This window comes from Schistocerca cancellata, chromosome 8 (genome assembly GCF_023864275.1).
Source record: "Schistocerca cancellata isolate TAMUIC-IGC-003103 chromosome 8, iqSchCanc2.1, whole genome shotgun sequence".
NCBI classification, from domain to species: domain Eukaryota; kingdom Metazoa; phylum Arthropoda; class Insecta; order Orthoptera; family Acrididae; genus Schistocerca; species Schistocerca cancellata.
This window is the reverse complement of record NC_064633.1, coordinates 221,675,104-221,700,662: the sequence shown is the minus strand read 5'-3', so window position 1 is coordinate 221,700,662 and position 25,559 is coordinate 221,675,104. Positions and strand designations below refer to the sequence as shown.

The window sequence follows — 25,559 nt, the reverse complement described above, 5'->3', positions numbered from 1 at the left end:
GGACCGTCTTCTCCTTCAACATGACAACCCCAGACCACACACGTGCGCTACAACACCTGCAACAATCCTGTGCCTTGGGTTCACTGTCATCGATCATCATCCATACAGTCCTGGCCTGGACCAACCGACTTTCACCTGCTTGAAAAACTCAAAGAAGACCGAGGATTTCACTTTGATAATGATGAAGTGATGCAAGCAGAGCTGAGGCTGTGGCTCCGTCAACAAAGTCAATCGTTCTAGAGGACGGTATCAACAAACTGGTCTCTCGTTGGGAGAATTGTGTTCGTCGCCAGGATGACTGTTGAGAAATAAGTGTGGCAAATGGAAAATAAAGGTGTAGAATGTTAGTAACGTTTGTGCTTTTTAATAAGCTTTAAGAGTTTTCACATAAAAAAATTCGGAGGCATTACTTTGAAGCACGCCCTCGTACAATTCCTCCAGAAACACAAAGTATTTTAGGAATTCTTACTGTTACCCCCAGTGTACGGTCTCTCACTGGAAAAACTCTCGCCAACATGGCGCCTACCACTGGGCCAATTGCGGAGAACACTGATCACATTACTTGGACTATAATTTCGATGCACCAGAAGAGAAACTACTGTGAGGCTGAGGTATCTTCCTGGGTCGCATGTCGGGGCTCGATTCTAGCAAGAAAGAGAATAGCATCGTAGTTGGTACTGTTCCTATTGCAACCCTGAACTCAAGTTCCTAAAGAAACAAGGTCATTTCACAAGTGAGTTGCAAGAGAATCCCACTGTTTGTTTTATTGCCCTTACCAGACTGGTCTTCATTGACCTCCACTCCTTCCGCGCTCCCCCCCCCCCCTGCCCCCCTCTCGCCACAAACCAGAGGTACCCTTGAGCTCATGGCTTCCTGTTTCGTAAAGAACTCAACAGTCATCCTCATTTAAATGAAAATTGGTAGTTATAAATTGAAACGAATTACATCAACATTAAAATCCGCAAAAAAAAGCAGTACTTCTGTACATCTCAAATAGCATTATTCTATTTCTATACCTCTCACGTCTCTGCAACACACCGAAAACCTTCATGTTAATTTTAGAACCTATGAATTAATAATTTATACGATAATCAAAATATTACATTTCAGTTTAATCAAATGTTTCTGTATTGTGGTCAGGCAATTATTTCGAAATTTCTAGAGGTTACGGCGCAAATTCCAAGTTTGTGGCAAATGAGGTACATTTTTCATTTTTTTTGCCATTTATATGATCCCTCCATTTTTGCAAAACTTCACACGATCGAATCCCGTTTGTTTACTTTCTGTGTCTTAGTGCGAGAAAGCTTCGTCTCAGTCCCGAAAGCACTGCGAGAACTTGGCCGAATAAGTACCTAGAACAGTCACGTGCGAATGTTCTTCAAGCAGACGCGTTTTTCCAGTTCTCCAGCGTAATTTCGTCGTGCAGATGATCCTCAGCGTCTAACGAAGCACACCTCTGTATCTTGCAGTGTTCCGTACGACGACCTCCGCCACCGGTACCTGCAGTTCTCCGTCTACGACTTCGACCGGTTCTCCCGCCACGACCTGATCGGGCAGGTGGTCCTCAAGGGCCTGCTCGACAGCGTCGACCTCCTGCAGGAGATGGAGTACACCATGAACATCCTCTGCGCGCCGCAGGTCAGTCACTGCAAGCACTGCATACAAATTTATCTTCCAGTACTAAGTGATACGTAATGGCGACTTGCTAATAGTCGGCTGATTGCAGTCATCGAATTCAGAAGCCGAACGGTGGACGCAACGTCACAGAATTGTCGAGATGTTGTGGGGTGTCGGTAGCGCTGTTTTACATACACCTATTATGCTAAAAACCGACCGCAGGTGACTACACAGAAGGAAAACACCCCATATGATCATGCAAATTAATTGAAAGAAATGACAGTGTCGCGGAACGGAAACGTCTTACTAAATGGTAATTAATAACGTTGGGCCCAATCAAACATGAGAATATGGGTACCGCACCACGCACATAGTGAAATTAATGAGAGGAGCCATCATCTTTCTACATATAAAACGCAATATCTTGACTGACTGACTGACTCATCATCACCCAGCCCAAATCGCTAAGCATAGAAATTTGGATAAGTTGTGTAGCTTATACTGTAGACCTAGTTTAAGAAGGGGCTTTTCGAAATTTCAACCATAACGGTGTCAAACAGGGGATAAAGGTTTTTTTTCTTTCAAAAAAAAAATTGTCGTGACCTAGGTAAATGTGGAGCTAGACCTACTAAAATTGGTATTTGGTTCCTCGGTCAGAAATAAAGAAATAAGTGTCTCAGCGTTTTTGGAAATTCAGCCCTACGATGGTAAAATAGAGTGTGAAAGTTTTTTTGAAAATATATCGTTATTAAAAAAACTACTAAAGTACTTTTAAAACTACATCTATGAACATTTGTATTTGACTTCACGGCTACAAACAAAAAATACGTGTTTCAGTGGTTTTGCAAACTAAACCCCCAAGGAGTTGGGATAGAGGATTAGATTTTTATGAAAATTTTTAGTAGGAAAGCATTTTTAAAGCTAAATCTGAAAATTTAAATTTGGCTTCTCAGTTGGAAATAAAAAATAAGTGTTTCACTGTTTTTGAAAACTCAACCTCTACGGGGTGAAATGGGGGATGAATGTTTTTATGGAATTAGTTCATTGTGAAAGCATTTTTAAAGCTAAATCTTTGAAAATTGGTCTTTCACTTCTCCGTTACAGATGAAAAAATATGTGTTTCAGCATTTTTGTAATGCAGTCACTATGGGGGTAAAACAAAGGGTGAAAGTTTTTTCAAAATTAATAATTACTAAAGAATTACTAAAGGAATTTTAAGACTACATCTATGACGGGTGGTATCTGACTTTTCGGTTGAAATTAAGACAATATGTGTTTCAGTGAAATTCAGTCCCCAAGGGAGTGCAATAGCGAATGAAAATTTTTAAGAAAATATTTCGTTACGTTAAAAAAAATTAAAGCTAAATTCATGAAAATTGATATAGCACTTCTCGACTAGATATAAAGAAATATTTTTTAGGTGATGGAAGTTGCTATGGAAACATCTCCAAAAGAACGCAAAAGTCATGATTAACAAAAACTGCGGACTCCAGAAGTACATTCGAAAAGACGATGCTTATATGGCCTTAATTAGCGTGGAAAGCTTAGAAGGTGTTTCAGTTTGTGAACAAAATAAAAATTCGATTAAATAAGAACTGTACACCATCAACAACTTATTTTATATAACAGCCACGGTCTCCAACCATGTCGATATATGACAAAACTGCATAAAAAAATCTCTGTATGCCATACAGCCGAAGCGAGCGGACAAGCGGGCGCTGAGCTAGTCTATATATATAATAGAAACAAGTGGTCACTATAACAGTCAGATTTATTATCGGAAAACAAAATACATGGCTTACCCACTGAGTCAAAGTGACTAAACGCATTTTTAGTAAAGTGCAGGAGGAACACGGATAAATAGGACCGAACAGCAGTGAGTTCACCAAAGCACGTACTGAAAGCCAACTAGCTGGCTGCGGAGTATTAAAATGGAGTAACTGGCTTCTGAAGGAAGTAAACTAATATCGCGTCTCTACTGAATCGTTGAATACAGCGATGGTGCATCTCACCACATTCGCAACGTAATGTGTAAGGCAATGGTAGTAGTGGCTGGATATCCAGAGTTCGGCTCTCTTTCTGTCCTTAGAACTCGAGTGGAAACATTCCTCTGCGACCGCAATGCTCACCTCATCAGTCGTCCAGCAATAAGTCTTCACTCCATGATCTCCCAGATCAAGAGGTACTCTTCCATCCCCTAACATGAAATCATTACCAATCCATCGCTCAGTATCAAGTCATTACTGTCCAAAAGCGTGAAACGAACTGAGCTCTTTCTGGACGCTCTGTAACTTGGCTGCTTTTCGCCGGAGGAGGAACTCACCGTTCAATGGTGGCAGACATTGCGAATTCTGTCCAGCAAAACCAAAGTAAAGATGATAAACAGTCTCCTAGTTTAGCTTAATTTTGCTGTTTCCGACCAATAATGCTCTGAGGTGGGGAGCGAGGCAGAAAATCTCTCCCCTAATTGGCACCATTTTCAAAAGGACCAATGAGAAGGCTGACGCGTAGGCACGGCTGGGAATCTGCGTGCTCTGCGGAAAATAGCAGTAAGAACCAACCAAATCTCCGGATTCTAAAACTCAAACCGAACGTATTTCGTGGCGTTGTCGCTAAGGTAACGTACACTCATGAGCCGAAACACAGTGACCACCCGCTTGTTAGATTGTTTGTCCATCTTTGGAACAAAATACATCACTTATTTTTTATTTATTTAGCGTATGGCTAATACAGACATATCATGAAATTACATATACATATGTACATACTGACACACAAGAAACTTAAGTTTGTCTTTACAACTGAATATCCAGTCCTTCAGTCCAGCGCACTGCATCTGGAGTTGCTAGCAGGAAGTCCTCTTTGGCGCCGTGATAGGCTCGAATCCTGCATTCACTGACAATGTGGTGAACAGTCTGGAATGGAGCCCCGCAGTCACAAGCTGGATCAGGCAGCTTCTTCCACTTAAAGAGAGCATCCCTGCATCGCCCATGGCTGGTACGGATTCTGTTGAGAGTAGACCAGGTCTTGCGTGGTAAGTCGAATCTATTTGGAAGTTTAGCACCTGAGAAGATTTTATGCAGGTGCACATCTGTCACTGCTTCCCACCGACCTTTCCATTCTTCAAGAGGTTTGAAATTCTTAGCAACCATGTCAGCAGCATCGCACAGAGTTGGATGACGTGATTTCAGTCTCTTGCGACTTAAAAGTGGCAGGTCGCTATGCACGGGTAGGTTAGAATTCCTGGAGATCTTGTGGAATTCTCTCAGAAGGGCAGTACATCTGCGTAGATTAGGAGGCATTATACCGGTTAACAGTGGAAGCCAATAAACTGGAGTAGATCTGATTGTGCCAGATATTATGCGCATTGTCGTATTCAGCTGGGTATCAACAAGCCTTGTATGATGACTATTCATCCAAACAGGTGCACAATACTCAGCACTTGAGTATACCAAGCCCAGAGCTGAAGTTCGCAGGGTGGTTGCTGAAGATCCCCAGGTAGTTCCGCATAGCTTATGGAGGATGTTGTTTCGAGTCCTCAGCTTTTGAGCTAAGTTAAGAAGGTCTTGTTTGAAGCATAGTGTACGATCCAGGATGACACCAAGATATTTTGGGTTCCAATTGTGACGAAGAATTCTGCCTCTGAAACTAATACATCACTGATTCTGCTTATCAGGTATACGACAGTATGTTGGTAGATTTGTGGAGGTACGTGGCGTTAGATGTCTACCCACAGCTCATGTAATAACGCGTAAATAACGGGCAGCTGGTATGCGTACGCGGTTATGGCGCCCGATAGCGACCTAGATGGGTTCCATAGGATTTCCATCCGGGGAATTTAATCGCCGAGACATTAACGTGAGTTTGCTATAATTCTCCTGCAACCACTGTAGCACGGTCCTGATTCCGAGACATGGACAATTATACTGTCAAAGATTACACCGCTGTCGTGAAAGACATCAAGCATGAAGGAATGCAGGTGGTTCGCAGTTGTCAGCGTGTCTTTGATAACTACCACAGGTCCCATGCAAGCGAAGGAGAACGTCTCACATAGCATAATACCGCTGCCACCAGCCTGCGTCCGTGGCGCACTCCACGTCTCGAGCCGCCTTTCAACTCGATGACGGAGTTCGTGGCGTAGCAAAGACGTGATTCACCCGAAGAACCGACAAGTTTCCATTGAGCGGCGTTCGAATCCCAATGGTTTCGTAGCCCCTGCAAACGTAGCTAGAGATGTCATTGGGTCAACATGTAAACACACAGGGGTGGTCTGCTACAGAGCTCCATGTTCAATAGTGTACGATGAACAATGTGCTCCGAAAACTTGTACGTGCACCAGAATTGTGCTCTTTCGGCATAGATGCCACAGGTTACCAGTCACCATATATTCTACTTTACATAGCAGGCAAGCCTCCGAACCCCATTTTATGTGAACTGTCGTGGACGTCCAACCACTTAGCGCCTAGTGGTAGTTTGACTGTTCTTCTATCTCTTTCGTTAGATGCTCACTACAGTAGCACGTGAACATTCGACCTGTTTCGCCGTTCTCGAGATACTCGCCCACACGCTCTGCGTAATAACAACCTGCCCTTTGCCGAAGCCGCTTTCCTCAATGAACTTCATCTTTTGCAGCCCATGTCTTCGCTAGGGAGGGTCCCCGTCCGTGTCAACTTCAAAAAATGGTTCATATGGCTCTGAGCACTATGGGACTTAACATCTGTGGTCATCAGTCCCCTAGAACTTAGAACTACTTAAACCTAACTAACCTAAGGACATCACACACATCCATGCCCGAGACAGGACTCGAACCTGCGACCGTAGCGGTCGCGCGGTTCCGGACTGAACGCCTAGAACCGTGTCAACTTCGCTTACATACTGTACTTTCGTTACCGTGTTCCGTGCCCGCAACACCACCAGACGCTATCCAACGTCGCTAAACTCTAGGGAAGGACACTAGGCCAGAAACTTCTTATCATACAACTGTATGTAATCTGTCGTTTCTGAACACTGTTAGTTCTTATGTAAAAGGTTTGACTGAACTTATCCCCGACTCTGGCCAGCTTTCGGTACCTATAATGATTTCAGCTTCAGTGCTTTCTATTAACGCTTGGAGCTTTGATTCTTTCCCAATACAGCTGCGACAATTTACAAGTATTGGTTGTTGCTCTGTCAATCCTTTTCCTGAGTTTTTTCTGCACCCTTTAAGACTGAAGCCCTGTCTGTACTTTCCCGACACCCTCTAACTAAAAAACCGCCCGGTGAAGGTTCAAGTCCACCCTCGGGCATGGGTGTGTGTGTTTGTCCTTAGGATAATTTAGGTTAATTAGTGTGTAAGCTTAGGGACTGATGACCTTAGCAGTTAAGTCCCATAAGATTTCACACACATTTGAACATTTTTTGAAAAAACCGCCCGGTCTGTTCTTTTTCGGATTAGTATCCACCAGGCAAGCTCTGCACATCCTAGAGGTTTTTAAAGGAAAGTCCTGTATGCAGATGTTCTAGAATCAGACATACAGCTGCAAATTACACTTTTACATGGGATACAGTAACTTCCAGCTTAAAATAAACATACGAAAATAATTTGCACCCATCATCATGTCTTCCGTAGTTCGTGTTTGTTGATTGGGAACCTCTTCCTCAATACTCTTTTGACTACAGAAGATTGCTACGTACGGCCACTTACGTAATGGAAGAAAATGTGACAATCACTCTCAGGTCCGCAGCTCGTGGTCATGCGGTAGCGTTCTCGCTTCCCGCGCCCGGGTTCCCGGGTTCGATTCCCGGCGGAGTCAGGGATTTTCTCTGCCTCGTGATGACTGGGTGTTGTGTGATGTCCTTAGGTTAGTTAGGTTTAAATAGTTCTAAGTTCTAGGGGACTGATGACCATAGATGTTAAGTCCCATAGTGCTCAGAGCCATTTGAACCATTTGAACCACTCTCAGTGAGCTGGACAGTGTGGCTTGCGTGTATTGTTTGTCCACAAGCCGTGGAGGGTCATTTCCAGACCAGACAGTGCAAACGTTGTCACTTTAGGCATGAAGGGTTTTCAGCACAGGAAGTCGGTCGCCGAAGTGATGTACACTTCAGCGACATCATCCGAACATTCAAGCGCTATCAACAGGTCAATGGTCGTTCACATATAGCACAAATGTGTGCTTGAAGGTGGCCAAGACCCCGGAAACTGTTTCCGATAGAACGACATGTGTGGGAGTACCTTGGACGTTAAAGGTGTCTTAGTGCCAGTATATTGGACATTAAGAAACTGTTATAACAGTAGCGGACCAGGTTGCCCGAGGAGAGGACATAACGGCTTTGTGACGGAGAGGGTGCAGTGTCATACTGATAAGTGGATTCATGCTGCTAAGTTCTTTGTCAATATGGTTTGCTGCTGTAATCAGTGAAATATCATCACATGCCGTCTTAATCCGTGACGTTTCTTTTTTTTTTTTTTCCTTCTTCCTTTCTGAGTGCTTCACTTCTGTCGTCAGGCTACGTATTTCACAGTAAATTATGCTTCTTCTTTCATTACCTGTTGTAAACCCGCACACGTTCTTAAATATCCAGATGATACAAAACGGTTTTGGGTTTTCATGATATTGGTTACAAAGAGAACTGTTGTGACCACGAGAATAACCATGGGAGTGAAAAAAAAAGGGAGTTGTTATTGCGTCACAAACTTGCACCCGACGTCCGCCATCTTATGCAGCCCAAAAACATTAGGTTCACCGCATTTATACTTCCGTGGTTCACTGTGGTGCTAGTTCCCCGTGACGTCACTCTGACGTGCCCTTGCCCAGTTTCGACTGTTGGGGATTTCTACTGACTTTCGTGATCGTATCCCAAATAGCGTCTGGTGCTTTGATTGTGTAGCGACGCAGTTGTTTCATCAAAAATGCCAGCTTGCGTCGTTTACCGGTATACTAATCGATCCCATCATAATCTAAAGTTTAAAGGGATCACATTTCATTCGTAAGTGGAGCCGTTCAAGAAATATTTTCTTTTGTATACATTAATTATGCTTTTGCTTTTTACTTTTGTTCTAGTGCTTTTATTTGTGTCAGTTGACTTTAGATTTCCTATCAGTTCTGTTCCGGTGATATTCCAATAACCATTCACTCTGTCGACATGCACAGTATACGATAACATGCCTTGCTTCTTTCTTCATTGCACACGTTTATGGTCTAACAAAGAACGCAACGTTTTTTGCAACTGTGAACATTAAAAATGTCGTGCATACGAGTTGAAAACTCAAAATCTGACGAACAAGAAGCAGTACCAGTAAGCAAACAAGTATTGGTTTCGGAGTTCAGCTTCATTTGCTATCGATACAAATACAGTAGGAGTGGAATTGAATGGATTACGAAGGTGGTATTTTCACATCAGATCCTTCTCTCCTTGGTTATTTCAAATATATCAACGAAAAGCAAGCTACATTAACGAGCACAAATGTGTCGTATTACCAGAGCAAATACGCGTTCAAGAACAGAAAAACGTTCGAAATTGCCTTCCTGACACTATGTTATTCAGAGCACTGTAATTGTTAGTATTTAAAACGGCTGTTAAGTGCACACAACTGAAATATTGAACAAGAAGCAATTGTAAACAGTAGACTGCTAATGTTTTGAAGTATTTAGAATGGCGGCCCCGCCCACTCTGACTTCAAAACAACGTATAACTGAAGTTTAAAGCGCCATCTCCCTTCTTTGTTACCTCCATGAGAATGACGAACTCCACTGGCTCAGAATCTGCTACAAGCTTTACCGGTAGACCACATTTGAACTGTTTATATGTGTAATTCTCTTGCGAACAGGGCAGTGATTACTATACGTGATTTTATTGTTGATAATAATGGGAAAATTGGGGGCGTGGAACCTGGTTTCGGTACACAGCCCACTTCTCTTGAAAGTTGAAGGGCATCAAGGGGGTCACAGCTAGGACGCCCACACCGGGGCCAAGGGGGTCTGAACGCCCCACACCCATAATACTCAGGCAAAGGAAAAAATATACTGTAACCAGGAACTGTTCTTTCAATAAAATGATTGAAAAGTCGGTATTACGTGGATTTTTAACTGAGCCTTACTGGAATTGTTTGGCTACTTAAAACTGGATATTCGTCTTCCAAAATATTAAATATACTTCATACCTTAAGGTCTATCCCCCTTCCCCCCTCCCCTCTTAAAAACCATCTTATGGGCGCTCTTGGGTCACGGAAACTAACATACTCGCCCGACAGACGGATCATCAACAAAAGTGTGACTTCTCCTCACTCCACAAAGATAGCTGGAACTTTCGGTTTTGGTGTATAGCATAATAGTGAAGAACTGTACGCCACCAGCTCTCCTGCCCTTTGCCGGCCAAGTAATAGCAATAATAATTGTTCACCACCAAGATTCGAACAGACTTCCTTCGGGCTGTGTGTCAGCGAAGAAGCCTACGTCGGCCGCGTTGGTCCTGGAGATGGGTGCTAGAGCAATAGCGTCCAGTTACTTTTTATGCGAAAACCTTTTATGTTCATTAGTAGGGCGACAGCAAAACAAAATCAATAGAAGAACTCTACCAAAAAAATTAATTGTTGATGTCGATATACTTAATTTGTAGCAGACCTTGAGATCTCCAAGTATGAAGATGATGTATAGGGAGTGGCTGTGAGCCAACATACAGGTAGAAGGTTTAATCCTTATATGAGCCATGTGCGTAATCGAGTTACTTGCCAATTCAGAGTGATCTTTAAAGATCCTTCCTTAATTTTCAACACAGCAAATATTAATTTTAAATGGAACTGCTTCATGAGTGTAAACCAATTCACATGCAATGTGCACACATGACGTTCAAGAGAGAAATCTTCACATATATTGTCAATTTTCACACATATTGTCAATTATTTACGTAACTTGCAAATAACGTCAATGTCAGGTGCGGCCTAGTCTTAATACACCTCATTAGGTCCTGGATTTCTGGCACGCCAGACTCTAATAACTTGTTTCCAGATTATGATGTTTTATTTCCATTTAACCTTAATTAATCCATGGTCACAAAAACTGCCCCAAATCTCAAGGCAAATATAAATTCAGAATGTACATTAAAGTTAAGAAGCGATCCATTGTCTTTGTAACCACAAGCAAAGACCTTCCCATCGTGTTCACTCTCTCTGATACAAAACTGGTCTGACGCAATTGGCGCAAAGCAGGAACAGTTTATAGCATGTAACGGGCATAAGTGCTATCTTAATATGTATACACATCAGTATATTGATTGTTTTTTCTCTGAATTAAACAGTCTTCCCCCAAATACATCACATAATTTACTACGTGATATTTTCTGCACGGTCATACCTGCACCACTAAGTGAACTATGCTTACAGTATAGACTAATCGTTTTGCGTCCACATGTCACATTTTACCACCTGACGTGTTGCCAGTGGGAAAAATAAACATTAATTGTTTGCTCTTGGCACATGTATTTGGTGGTACTACCCAACCTAAAAACATTCTGTTGCAAATTTCTATAATTTAGTCTGCAAATAATACTGGGATAATGCTGTTCAGTACACTGTCCTCAGTCACCAGTAAAAATATGTGCACTTATACCAGTTACAACCTGAATATGTTGCGGATTGTTCTGGAAGCTTCCAGAAAGATCTATAAATCAAATTAATATCAGGTAACTTCCGTTTTTAAGTTTTGTAGTCTTTTCCACTTACAGTTTATTTTCCCCAAATGTAAACTCTTATAGAGATTTATGAAATTAACAGCTAATATCAGTACTGTAAAATTAGAGTAAATATTTCTTAAGTTCTTAGCTTTATATTAAGTATATACCTTAATCGGATATCGATTGTATATCAGTAACAGAATAAATGGTAACAATTGTTTTGAATGACTTTAACATGACTTTACAAAATAAGAATAAGTGATAATAATATACTTTACACACTTTTACTAACAATTATAAATTCTCACGGTGCATTATCGTAGCTTAAGTAACTTCGATATACGTATAAACGGAAAAATATGCATGTGGCAAAGTTACGCCCGAGTTCTAGAAAACTTTATAAACGTCCAGACTCTTCAATTGAATATTTTACAAATGAAAATAGGTTCAAATGTTCCCAAAAACCAGATGGTACCGCAGATTTCTGTTGAAGGGATAAATTCCTACAGCACTTGATGTATTACACATGGCTACTGCCTTCAGCGTTTAAGTTCTAACGAGTGCTCAAACTAACAGAAAAATGGCTTGATATGATTTGTTGTTAAAAGCAAACAAGCTGCTGTCACGGCTCACGAGGTGCTTTGATCGTCTTGAAAGAACATCACCGGCAGTCGTGGGCAAACAACACGACTCGTTTAACGCTGGGGGGGAGCGCAGACTCCGGAGTACAAAGAACTCTGCTATCTGCACCGTCGCGACAGCCCTACAGTCTTCTGACGTCTCGCGGCTTGGCATCTCAAAGCAGTGATATCCAGCGAGATAGTCGGGAAAGGCTCCGCCTTCCTCGCCACCAACCATTTTGCGGTGTTTCCCAGCGCTTACCATCTTGTATTATGGGGAACCGCATTGCTCGTTGTTCTCACACAAGTATACTTATGGTTTCCCTAAATCGCTTAGGGCAACTGTCGGGAAAAGCGCGCGGCCGATTTCCTTCCGCTTCCATCTCCTTTTGAATCATCAGTCTTCTGACTGGTTTGATGCGGCCCACCACGAATTCCTTTCCTGTGCCAACCTCTTCGTCTCAGACTAGCACTTGCAATACAGCCTCAATTTTTTTGCTTGATGTATTTCAATCTCTCTCTTCCTCTGCAAATTTTTACCTTCTACAGCTCACTCAAGTACCATGGAAGTTATTCCGTGATGCCTTAACAGATGTCCTACTACGCTGTCACTTCAACTGTCAGTGTTTTCCATACATTCTTTTCCTCGACGATACTCCAAAGAGCTTCCTAATTCCTTACCTTATCAGTCCACCTCATTTTCGACATTCTTCTGTAACACCACATCTCACACGCTTCGATTCTTTTCTTTTCTGGCTAACCCACAGTCAGTGTTTCACTGCCGTACAATGCTGAGCTCAAAACGTACATTCTGAAAAATGTCTTCCTCAAATTAAGGCCTATGTTTGATACTAGTAGACTTCTCTTGGATAGGAATGCTCTGCTATTTTTGACACTGGTAGTCTGCTTTCTACGTCCTCCTTACTCCGTCCGTATGAACTATTTTGCAGCCAAAGCAGCAGAATTCCTTAACTTCATCTACTCCGTAATCACCAGTTCTGATGTTAAATTTCTCACTGTTCTCATTTCTGCTTCTTCTCATTACTTTCGTCTTCTGTTCATTCCATTCAGCAGATCCTGTAATTATTCTTCACGTCCACTGAGGTTAGCAATGTCATCAGCAACTCTTATCATTTATACCCTTCCCCCTTAAATTTTAATTCCACTCTTGAATAGTTGGGGCGAAAGACTACTTCCTGCCTTACACCCTTTTTAATCCGGAACCTGCTATTCCAAACTTATGTTGCAAATCTAATTTTCCTTCCTTCCTTTGTTGAGTAGGCTTCAGTGTTTTGTATGTGCGAATTGTTTAGTACGTCGTGGGATCTGAACACGGTACAGACCTGTCACCAGACTCCAACGCCCTGGTCGCTGAAATCGGGTGACGCGAAACACTTAGCTGACTGTAATCATGAGGTGGTCAACCAAAATCCAACCACCCTACTCACAAAAACAGCGCGTTCCAACCTAGAGTCAGTTAGCGCCTAGGGGTGAAATGAAGTTTCCTAAACAATAAAATGAAAAGAGCTCCTATTATAGTTAAGTCACAACTCTCACTATTTACTTTAAATAATTATTTTCCTTGCACTCTGATTTTTATTAGATCATCCTCTATTTTCAAATACTGAAAAATGGAGCCAAAGTGCTTTTTCTTGGACTCCGCAAGAACAACAGGTTGGACATAGTTTTCTGATGAAGCAAAACTATCAAGATTTTGGCGAAAGGTTGGCGGGGAGTATTTGATATTATCGAGAAAATCATTACCAATACCGATTACATTCACCGTAACTTGCAAGCAGTGATACTTCATTTATTTCACAAAAATACTTATGAAAAGTACGTTTAGCAATGCTCTCACATGAGGCCTCGGAGAATTAGCTCATGAAAGCTACTCGCCGGAAAAGTTTTTATGTCACTGCAAATAAGAGGTGGTTCTGAGTTACAATAGAAGTCGTAACCATGCGGACAATATTTAAAAGAGAAGACGAATAGAAAAAACTGAACTACACGAAGAAATCTGATAAATTAAATATAAAGGGAAGTCAAATGGAAACGGGACATAAGGGTAAAATGTAAGTAAACAGTTTATTATTTCGAGAATGATAGCCATAACTGTTAATACATTTTATCTCACTGTAAGACAAGACGGCCAATGCATTCATGGAAAGATGTTTCTTGTCGTCTGTAGAGCCATAATTGTACCCAGGCGTGCACCTGTTTGTCTGCAGCAAATCAATGCCCACAAATGTCTTTCTTAAAGGATCCAAAAATATGAATTCGCATTGGGGGGAGGAGGGGGGGAGCGAGAGAGAGAGAGAGAGAGATCGGGACTGTATGTTGTACGTGTAAGGGCTTCCCAGCGGAACTTCCGCAGCGTACAGGAAACAACACACACAACATGTGCGCGGGCATTTTTTTGGGAGGTCGTTTCGACTGCGCTGCACAATTTTCGCTAGGAAGCCCTTACACATCCTCCACACAGTCCCGATCTCTCCCCAAGCGGATTCCACATTTTTGGAGCCTTGAAGAAAGACATTCGTGGGCGACCATTTGCTACGGACGAAGAGGCGAGCGCCTGGGTGCAATCACAGTTCCATAAACTAACGCAAACATTTTTCCATGAAGGCATTGACTGTCTTGTCTAACAGTGGGGTAAATGTATTAACTGTTACGGTGATTACTTTCCAAGTAATAAACAGTTCGTTTTCTAATTGTTTCGTTTTCACCTGACTTCCCTAGATACAAGTAAAAAGATGTCGTTGTTGTTGTGGTCTTCAGTCCTGAGACTGGTTTGATGCAGCTCTCCATACTACCCTACCCTGTGCAAGCATTTTCATCTCCCAGTACTTACTGCGACCCACATACTTCTGAATCTGCTTAGTGTATTCATCTCTTGGTCTCCCTCTACCATTTTTACCCTCCACGCTGCCCTCCAATGCTAAATTTGTGTTCCCTTGATGCCTCAGAACATGTCCTACTAACCGGTCCCTCCTTTTTGTCAAGTTGTGCCACATACTCCTCTTCTCCCCAATTCTATTCAATACCTCTTCATTAGTTATGTGATCTACACATCTAATCTTCAGCATTTTTCTGTAGCACCACATTTTGAAAGCTTCTATTCTCTTCTTGCCCAAACTATTTATCGTCCATGTTTCACTTCCATACATGGCTACATTCCATACAAATACTTTCAGAAACGACTTTCTGACACTTAAATCTATACTCGATGTTAACAAATTTCTTTTCTTCAGAAACGCTTTCCTTGCCATTGCCAGTCTACATTTTATATCCTCTCTACTTCGACCATCGTCAGTTATTTTGCTCCCCAAATAGCAAAACTCCTTTACTACTTTAAGTGTCTCATTTCCTAATCTAATTCCCTCAGCATCACCTGACATAATTCGATCACATTCCATTATCCTCGTTTTGCTTTTGTCGATGTTCATCTTATATCCTCCTTTCAAGACACTGTCCATTCCATTCAACAGCTCTTCCAAGTCCTTTGCTGCCTCTGACAGAATTACAATGTCATCGGCGAACCTCAAAGTTTTTATTTCTTCTCCATGGATTTTAATAACTACTCCGAATTTTTGTTTTGTTTCCTTTACTGCTTGCTCAATATACAGATTGAATAACATCGGGGAGAGGCTACAACCCTGTCTCACTCCTTTCCCAACCACTGCTTCCCTTTCATGCCCCTCGACTCTTATAACTGCCATCTGGTTTCCATACAAATTGTAAATAGCCTTTCGCTCCCTGTATTTTACCCCTGCCACCTTTAGAATTTGAAAGAGAGTATTCCAGTCAACATTGTCAAAAGCTTTCTCTAAGTCTACAAATGCTAGAAATGTAGGTTTGCCTTTCCTTAATCTTTCTTCTAAGATAAGTCGTAAGGTCAGTATTGCCTCACGTGTTCCAGTATTTCTCCGGAATCCAAACTGATCTTCCCCGAGGTCGGCTTCTGCCAGTTTTTCCATTCGTCTGTAAAGAATTCGCGTTAGTATTTTGCAGCTGTGACTTATTAAACTGATAGTTCGGTAATTTTCACATCTGTCAACACCTGCTTTCATTGGGATTGGAATTATTGTATTCTTCTTGAAGTCTGAGGGTATTTCGCCTGTCTCATACATCTTGCTCACCAGATGGTAGAGTTTTGTCAGGACTGGCTCTCCCAGGGCCTTCAGTAGTTCTAATGGAATGTTGTCTACTCCCGGGGCCTTGTTTCGACTCAGGTCTTTCAGTGCTCTGTCAAACTCTTCACGCAGTATCGTATCTCCCATTTCATCTTCATCTACATCCTCTTCCATTTCCATAATATTGTCCTCAAGTACATCGCCCTTGTATAGACCCTCTATATACTCCTTCCACCTCTCTGCTTTCCCCTCTTTGCTTAGAACTGGGTTTCCATCTGAGCTCTTGATATTCATACAAGTGGTTCTCTTTTCTCCAAAGGTCTCTTTAATTTTCCTGTAGGCAGTATCTATCTTACCCCTAGTGAGATAAGCCTCTACATCCTTACATTTGTCCTCTAGCCATCCCTGCTTAGCCATTTTGCACTTCCTGTCGATCTTATTTTTGAAAATAATTTCTTTTATCTCATCATACATTTCATCAATTTCTTCATCATCTGCAGAGCTAGTTGGCATGTAAACTTGTACTGTAGTAGGCGTGGGCTTCGTGTCTATCTTGGCCACAATAATGCGTTCACTATGCTGTTTGTAGTAGCCAACCCGCACTCCTATTTATTATTCATTATTAAACCTACTCCTGCATTACCCCTATTTGATTTTGTGTTTAACTTTAACCTATCCATTTCCATTTTCAAATTTTCTAATCTACCTGCCCGGTTGAGGGATCTGACATTCCACGCTCCGATCCGTAGAACGCCAGCTTTCTTTTCCTGATAACGACGTCTTCTTGAGTAGTCCCCGCCCGGAGATCCGAATGAGGGACTATTTTACCTCCGGAAGATTTTACCCAAGAGGACGCCATCATCATTTATCCATACAGTAAAGCTGCATGCCCTCGGGAAAAATTACGGCCGTAGTTTCCCCTTGCTTTCAGCCGTTCGCAGTACCAGCACAGCAAGGCCGTTTTGGTTAATGTTGCGAGGTCAGGTCAGTCAATCATCCAGACTGTTGCCCCTGCAACTACTGAAAAGGCTGCTGCCCCTCTTCAGGAACCACACGTTTGTCTGGCCTCTCAACAGATACCCCTCCGTTGTGGTTGCACCTACGGTACGGCCATCCGTATCGCTGAGGCACGCAAGCCTCCCCACCAACGGCAAGGTCCATGGTTCATGGGGAAGGAGTAAAAAGATACAGATGGATAATTTCAGTTTCATGTAGGTGTCTAAAGCGCCCGTGATCTTACCTCGGGACCATATGTTCTTACGTGAAAATTTATGTAATGATGAACAAAGCATCATCCCTCTGAAGCAATCGATTAGGAACAAATCTAGGATTCGGAGTATAAGGAAGGAAGGAAGGAAGGAAGATTGGGGTTAACGTCCCGTTGACATCGTCGCAATCGTCCTCGGCTTATGAAAAAGCCAGAGCGTTCAATAAAATTCTATCACAAGGTCTAAGAACAGACTTCCAGTTATGGTACTACTGAAAACGAAAGCTAGGAATTGAATGAACTTGGAGCATAACTTTACAGTGTGTACTGACTGACACCAAAACAAACATTACAGATATTGTGGGAAGTAAACACATTGCCAGCTATTAATCGACGAAGTGAAGTGATAATCTCGCCACGGAGACAGCACCGCCATGTCTACTCCCGTGAAACGAGGGGAACAAAGTAATACTGGCATACAGTCCGGTACTCTTGCAAGTGGATCGCTGTCAGTCTCAGTCCGTCTACCTCCACGTTTATAAGCGACACAGTTTCCAGAAGGCAAAAATCTAATTTCGGAATCCGGATCTGATGTTCACTAAGGTCTTTCCCTGCTGTCCTGAATCTGTTTCGCTAACCCGATCAAATACTGATTTACGTGTCTCACTTGTCTGATACTAATATTCTTTTCTTTTCCTTTTCTCTTTCTTTCCTACAGAGATGTGGTCGGCATGGATATTATCGGATTTGGCATTGTTAACGTTAGAGAGTGGCCGGATTCCCTTCCCGTAGCGAAACTGCGCAAGAAAGTGATAAGGCTATTGCGATCTTACAGAGCGAACTCAAACGGCACTTAAAAGCGGAACGCGTGAGTGTTCATATTAACCTGTGGAACCACACAGTTGCCATAGCCATATTCCAAGCTTCGGTAGGTCTAATGGCGAACTGCCAACGTTGCCCCCTTCGTTGCTCAACTGTAAAATACTCTGCTAGTCTGGTCCATATGTAGAACACTGCAATGTGCACGAAATCTGCGAGAGAAACTGTCCATCTAATTAGTAACTATCTATTGCGAATGTAACTGGAAATATAAGCAGCACGATGAAAAAAGGACCCCTTGATATGTACAGGGTTATTACAAATGATTGAAGCGATTTCACAGCTCTACAATAACTTTATTATTTGAGATATTTTCAAAATGCTTTGCACACACATACAAAAACTCAAAAAGTTTTTTTAGCCATTCACAAATGTTCGATATGTGCCCCTTTAGTGATTCGGCAGACATCAAGCCGATAATCAAGTTCCTCCCACACTCGGCGCAGCATGTCCCCATCAATGAGTTCGAAAGCATCGTTGATGCGAGCTCGCAGTTCTGGCACGTTTCTTGGTAGAGGAGGTTTAAACACTGAATCTTCCACATAACCCCACAGAAAGAAATCGCATGGGGTTAAGTCGGGAGAGCGTGGAGGCCATGACATGAATTGCTGATCATGATCTTCACCACGACCGATCCATCGGTTTTCCAATCTCCTGTTTAAGAAATACCGAACATCGTGATGGAAGTGCGGTGGAGCACCATCCTGTTGAAAGATGAAGTCGGCGCTGTCGGTCTCCAGTTGTGGCATGAGCCAATTTTCCGCGGGCTACGCGTGAAACTTGCCCGCACGCGTTCAACCGTTTCTTCGCTCACTGCAGGCCGACCCGTTGATTTCCCCTTACAGAGGCATCCAGAAGCTTTAAACTGCGCATACCATCGCCAAATGGAGTTAGCAGTCGGTGCATCTTTGTTGAACTTCGTCCTGAAGTGTCGTTGCACTGTTATGACTGACTGATGTGAGTGCATTTCAAGCACGACATACGCTTTCTCGGCTCCTGTCGCCATTTTGTCTCACTGCGCTCTCGAGCGCTCTGACGGCAGAAACCTGAAGTGCGGCTTCAGCCGAACAAAACTTTATGAGTTTTTCTACGTATCTGTAGTGTGTCGTGACCATGTGTCAATAAATGGAGCTACAGTGAATTTATGAAATCGCTTCAATCATTTGTAATAGCCCTGTATTTAATTACATAATTTACTTTGTCAAATTAACCACTCATGACCGATTTACAGGACAAATGAAAGACGAAGGATGCACCAAGAGAGTCTGACGATTGTGGCCGAGCGGTTCTAGGCGCTACAGTCTGGAACCGCGCGACCGCTTCGGTCGCATGTTCGAATCCAGCCTCGGGCATGGATGTGTGTGATGTCCTTAGGTAGTTAGGTTTAAGTAGTTCTAAGTTCTAGGGGACTGATGACCTCAGAAGTTAAGTCCCATAGTGCTCAGAACCATTTGAACCATTTTTAGAGTTGACGGTAACTGAAACTGTACGAATATTCATAATGGGAATTGCTTCTGTGGCAGTCAGGTGGCGCCTAGACCTCGGTTCATTGAAAACTTCATAATCGTAACATGTTCATCATCGGAGGAACGCATCGGCGACGCATTTATCATATGATATTGCAATGCTTATGTTGTTCGGAAGTACCATGCAATGTTCCTTCGGGGATTCATGCATGTTCAAAGGAACAGGCACTGTGCCGACTACAGCCATTATGAAATATACGAGATGTACTCGCAGTTGCGAATAATGACGACCATTAGCTGTATAATGCAATGACGACAATGAAAATTTGAATATACGCCAAGCCCGTACTCCTGAACAACACAGGCACTGCAACTTCGTTTTTATCCGCCGACACCAGGCAAGCAACTTTCACTAAAAATGTCTCCCTGTAAGGAATATATATGATGGATCTACGAGTGCAGGTTGTAGTCGCAGATTCCGCCAGGGGCCCTGATGACTTGTTCCATGCGTAATGGCATCGACGCGTGTAATGTGCGAATGGCGTCCTGTAGTAAAGCTAGCCATACTGCATTCACCTGGTTTCAAAGTTCGTCTGTGGTAGTTGGCACTGGGTCACAGTGCTGCACCCACAGTTTCACCGTATCCTAGATATTATCGATTGGCGACAAGTCTGGTGATCTAGCGGGCCAGGCAAAATTCTGACATTCTGTAACACCAAGAAGGCATGTGTTTGCGCAGCGACATGTGGTCGTGCGTTGTTTTGCTGAAAAATGGCGTTTGGGGTGTTGTGCAAAAAGGGTGTGGCTACGGGTCGCAAGAAGTCATTCACGTATGTGACAATGGTCACACTGCTCTGGACACGCACCAACCGTGATTTGTGGTTGTACTCAATAGCAACCCACACCATAGGGCCTTGAGTTGGAGCTGTATGTCATGGCCGAATGTAGTCACTGAGATGCCACTCCCCCTGTCTGCGGCGAACCAAAATTCGTCCGGAAACACTATCTGATGCCATTGCTGTCCCCAGTGATGTCGTTCCATGCACCATTGTCATCTAGTATGTTTCTGCACATTTGTCAAAGATGGGCAGAGAAGTAACACGCATGTAACCCAAGCCGTAATAAACGGCGACGGACGGTCATCCCTGATAGTGTACAACGTATTACACAGTTCCACTGTTGCGCCAGAGCTAAGGAGAACTAATATGACGGTACGGTTCGCGTATGTATCTGTGAGGCTTCTTGCACGTCTGCTCAAATCACCCTGATCCATTACCTTCGATTTACAGCGACAGCGAGAGCCGCAGGCAAATATTACCGGTAGGTGGTGTTGTGCCGCGATATCGATGCTGACCTTGAACCCGCGGGCCGACATCGTTCAAATGCTAATCGTTTCTGCAGAACATACATGTCCTGTAAATGTGAATGTCCAACCTTTAGTTGTTCAAGGTTGTGTTTTTTTCTGAACATATGTGTATATAACTCAGTGTTACGGTGCCACACTATGAATCCAAATGTCTGGGGATCGATCCCCGGAAAGTTCTAGGATTTTATCTGGCACTCATGACTTCTTTCATTCTGGGCAACATGTCTTAATGTGAAACATGTAGAGTTCTTCTGTGGTTTGGAATCCACTTGAAATGCCCTGTAAGATAACGGCATACTATCTAGGGTAGGAACATGACTAGTAAAACATTGTGGTGTTCAGATCAGCGTTAGGTTTGATGACGGCTCTAGTTTTATTATGAGACTCCATTTGGAAGTTGTTTTAAATACAGCAGTAAGTTTTACTTTATATGTTGCTGGCAGGATTAATACACTCCATCTTGACCTCCACGAAATTATAGGAGTTTAAACAAAGCAGTCACTTGTTCTTATGGCTATTTCTGAGTTATCCGCTTAACATTTCTTTCACTCGTGCAATGCCAGTCACGTATCACATGATGGTTAGAGCAGCGCCCCCAATACCCTACCTAGCTCTTCAGCGTATCGGGAAATCACCGGTCTGTTCGACCACAAGTATCTCTTGCTCAGCTCTACCTGTCAGAGCAGTGTCTTCTACTGCAGGCCACTGATGTGTTTCAGTAACGTTGGTGTTGCGTTAATCAGTGGGTAGACATACTAGAGACAGCCCAGGACCTTCGTATGCAATTCTCGTTCGTTTTGGCGCCACGTTAACGGAGTGACTAAAGTGAGACTGAGGTAGAAAAAGGATCATTTTGCCGTTAAGTCTTGCGTTATTTAAAGTTCTTATTTTTATTCTCTTTATTATTTAATTTATTATTTAATGAGCGTTTTATTAATGTGACTGCGTATTATTATTGATTGATTTTTATTTATTGTTTGGTTTAGCGATTCCTTTTTACTGTTTGCTTCTTTTATTTAAGCTGAGTCCTTTTAATTATGTTTGCGGTGGTTATGAAGTAGATATTGCTTACTGTTCTCCGCAAGTTAAAGAATACGGTAATACCATATGCGTTTCGTAGCAGAAGATCTCGTTGAGTCTGCTTGCTGGAACTACTCCACCTGAAATCGCTAAAGATAATATTGCTCTGCGGAAATCGATCGGTACAGCCAAGTGCTATGCTGTGTCATGTGTATGGAATGGGGCGTTCAACTTCAGTTCGCGAAATTATTTAGGTCTTCGGAGAAATATTTTCGACGAATCAAACCACATAACACTTCCGAACGATTTGCGTCTTTATAATCACTGAATATTTCCTTTGAAATGATTAAGGGTTATGAACTCTACACACCAGATACTCCTTTTGTGCTTTTACACGAATTTATTTTCTTGAATACCATAAAACATAGATTGCTGCCTTAATGGCGGCTTCCAACAATCTCCTCTCCATCCGACATAGAACATCTCTCCTCCAATGTCCAACATGGAATAATTATCCCTTTGCCGTAGCTTAATGCAGTCTGTATATCTTTCTTATCGAGTTCACACGGAGATGCTTAAATTCCACATAGTATTTATCTCTCCCGCAGGTATTTTATATTTATTGTCATATTAATAGCCAGTCGCACTTCATTTCTAGTGTCTTGTATCTAAACACAATAAAGTTGCGCAGTTCTCTGAGTGACATACGTAATGAATTCAGATATACAGTCTGATACAAAGTGCCCGTACACTATCATGCAATGTGGAATTGACAATTACATTAACAGCAGACTGGATCGTTTAGAAGAACTCGGTGACTTCGAATGTGGACAGGTTTTTGGATGTCACTTGAGTAACTGATCCATCAGGAACATCGCAATTCCTTCTAAAACTGCCCATTTTGACTGTCGGTGATGTGATTGTGAAGTGAAAATGCGAAGCGACAACCTGAGCTAAACTAAAACTAGGCAGACCTCATGTACCGAAGTGCAGGGGCTGTCGAGCATTGCGGAGGGCTGTTGTGAAAAAATCGCAGAAAACCATCGGAGGGAATAACTCTTGAGCTCTGACGTGGTGCCAGCTGTCCAGTTAGCATAATGACTGTGCGTAATAGGTTGAAAAGGATGGGATACAATGGTCGAGCTGCCACTGGACGATTGGCAATGACTGAAACACAGTGACGAATTACGTTACAGTCTGTAGCAATCCAGTGGAAGGCTTCAGTTTGGACAATGTTATTTGCTTCATGGGTAGTTCCAACAGTGAAGTGGCTTAACGGTAAGGGAATGTTTTTCATGGTTCGGGTGTGGTCCCCTTATCGCGCTTAAGAAAATGCCAAATGCAGAACGATATGAATACATTTTATAGCCCTGTGTACTCCGTACAGTACACGAACAGCTCGGAGACAATGGCCTGCCGTTGTGACCGAATGGTCCTAGGCGCTTCAGTCTGGAACCGCTCAGCTGCTACAGTCGCAGGTTCGAATCCTGCCTCGGGCACGGATGTGTATGATGTCCTTAGGTTAGTTAGGTTTAAGTAGTTCTAAGTCTAGGGGACTGATGACCTCAGATGTTAAATCCCATAGTGCTTAAAGCCATTTGAATTTCGGAGACAATGATGGTTCGTATCAGCATGACAATGTACCCTGTCACAAAGCATTGTCTGTGAGGCAATGTCTAGTGGACAATAACATTCCCGAAACGCACCGACCTGAAGCCAATGGAACACATTTTGGGTAAGTTAGAACGCTGACTTCGCTCCATATCCGAGTGTCCAGTATCATTACCTTTCCTGTTTTCCGCTCTTGCAGAAGAATGGGCTGGCATTCTTCCGCAGCCGTTCAGTTACATTATTGAATGTGTCCCCAGCAGAGTTTAAGCCGTTACAAACGCGAAGGATGGACACACTCCATATTAGTGCCCCCAAAAAGTATATGGGTGACTTCGATCAGATGTTTATACCCAAACAAAGTGACATATACTATTCAGTCACACTGATGTGACCAGCAGTAGAAAGTTCGAATATCCACCTTTTGCAGTGTGGACGAGCAGGAAGAGATTCAGTGAGGTTCTCAGACGTACTGGTGGTGATGTAATGTGAGTCTGTTCCGACTCCAGTACCATAGCCGGCTGCGCTAAGATTCTCTGCTGAGATCCAATGGGGGTCCCATGTACTGTCGACTGGGTTTAAATCCTGGGAGTTTGATGGCCAGGGGAGAAATGTAAACTGATCCTGCTGCTCTTCGAACCACGCACGTACACTGCGAGCTGTGTGACACGTTGCATTGTCCTACTGGTAGATGCCATCGCGCCGAGGAAAAAAAAACAGCATGTAGAGGAAGCATGGTCCCTGAGAATAGATGAATACTTGTGTTGACTCGTTGTGTCTTCCAGAATAACGAGATCACCCAGAGAATGCCACGAAAACATTCCCCAGATGATATTGCTCCCTCCTCCACTCTGGATCCTTACGATGATCGTTGCAGGGTGTTTGCTCTCAGACTTTTCGCACGATACACGCCAACCAGCATTTGTCCGATGGACCACAAAATATGATTCTTCTGAAAATGCCCCCTATAGCCACTCAATGGACGTCCAGTTACGGTACTGGCGTAGATTCCAGCCATCATCGCCGATGAACAGCAGTCAGCATCGTACATGAACCAGGCGCTGTTGCAGAGCTCATACACAGCAACGGTCGCTGAACGGTCATTGGCGAGATCATCTAGATCATCTGGGCGGTCAGTTGCTCAATAGTTGCACGTGTATTCGCCCCTGCACACCTTCGTTCACCCCTGTCATATATGGCCCATGGTACACCACAGTGGGCTCAGCGCCAGTTGTAGAACTCATGTAAGATGTCCGAGCAGATGTAATTTCGATGTATTGCTCGTGGGCTGCCTGCGATATGCAAGGTATAAGAGAATCTCTGACCAGAGAGCAGTGTTGACTGCAGTACGAACTGTGTAGCTGTAGCAGTAAGTTGTTGCTAGTCTGGAGTCTGCTCTGGTCTGGTCTGGTGTATCGTGTTGGCTGCCCCGGTCGCGGTGCAGCGATGCCGGAGCCTGAGTATTATTGTACAAGGTAAAAAAAAAACAGCCTCGCGCATGTGTGGTAATGTTATCTCAAGTCGCATGTAAACGTTTTAAAACTCTCGTAATAATAATCTTCCTCATAAAAAGTAACTTTTAACAACCATTCATTTCAATTTAAAGAATTTACTAATTTCTCCCATCCATGATCATCCCGATTATTGCAATAGAAAAATCAGTTGCTTTCTTTCATAAATGACAGAAAGGTCGGCCAGCATTGCACAGAGCTGTGCAGGAAAAATTTATTGTAAGAGCAGATATATCCGGCGACTTCATTGAGGTAAAAATTTTTCCTTTTTTTTATTCAGAATGATCTTTCAGGGCCATGACGCAGCACTGCTGTCGTCCACAATTTACCAGGTTAAATTGACAGTGAATTATTGAAAAGTCATAAGTGAGCGACAATTTAATTGAGAGGTTAGTTACATTGTTTTATTACCAGGTAACTGAATTTATTTTTTTATTGGGACGTTACACTGAATGTGAACGACATAATTATAATTTTTACT

At 42.8% G+C, this 25,559-nt stretch overlaps 1 protein-coding gene across 1 annotated transcript in view; it reads left to right on the top strand.

The window, feature by feature from the left end:
- Positions 1–25,559, top strand: part of LOC126095473 (synaptotagmin-10-like) — a 574,091-nt gene that overhangs the window by 299,822 nt on the left and 248,710 nt on the right. Inside the window, exon 5 of the mRNA XM_049910262.1 lies at positions 1,470–1,638. Coding sequence (XP_049766219.1) covers positions 1,470–1,638 — 169 coding nt within the window. The remainder of the gene's footprint in view (positions 1–1,469; positions 1,639–25,559) is intronic.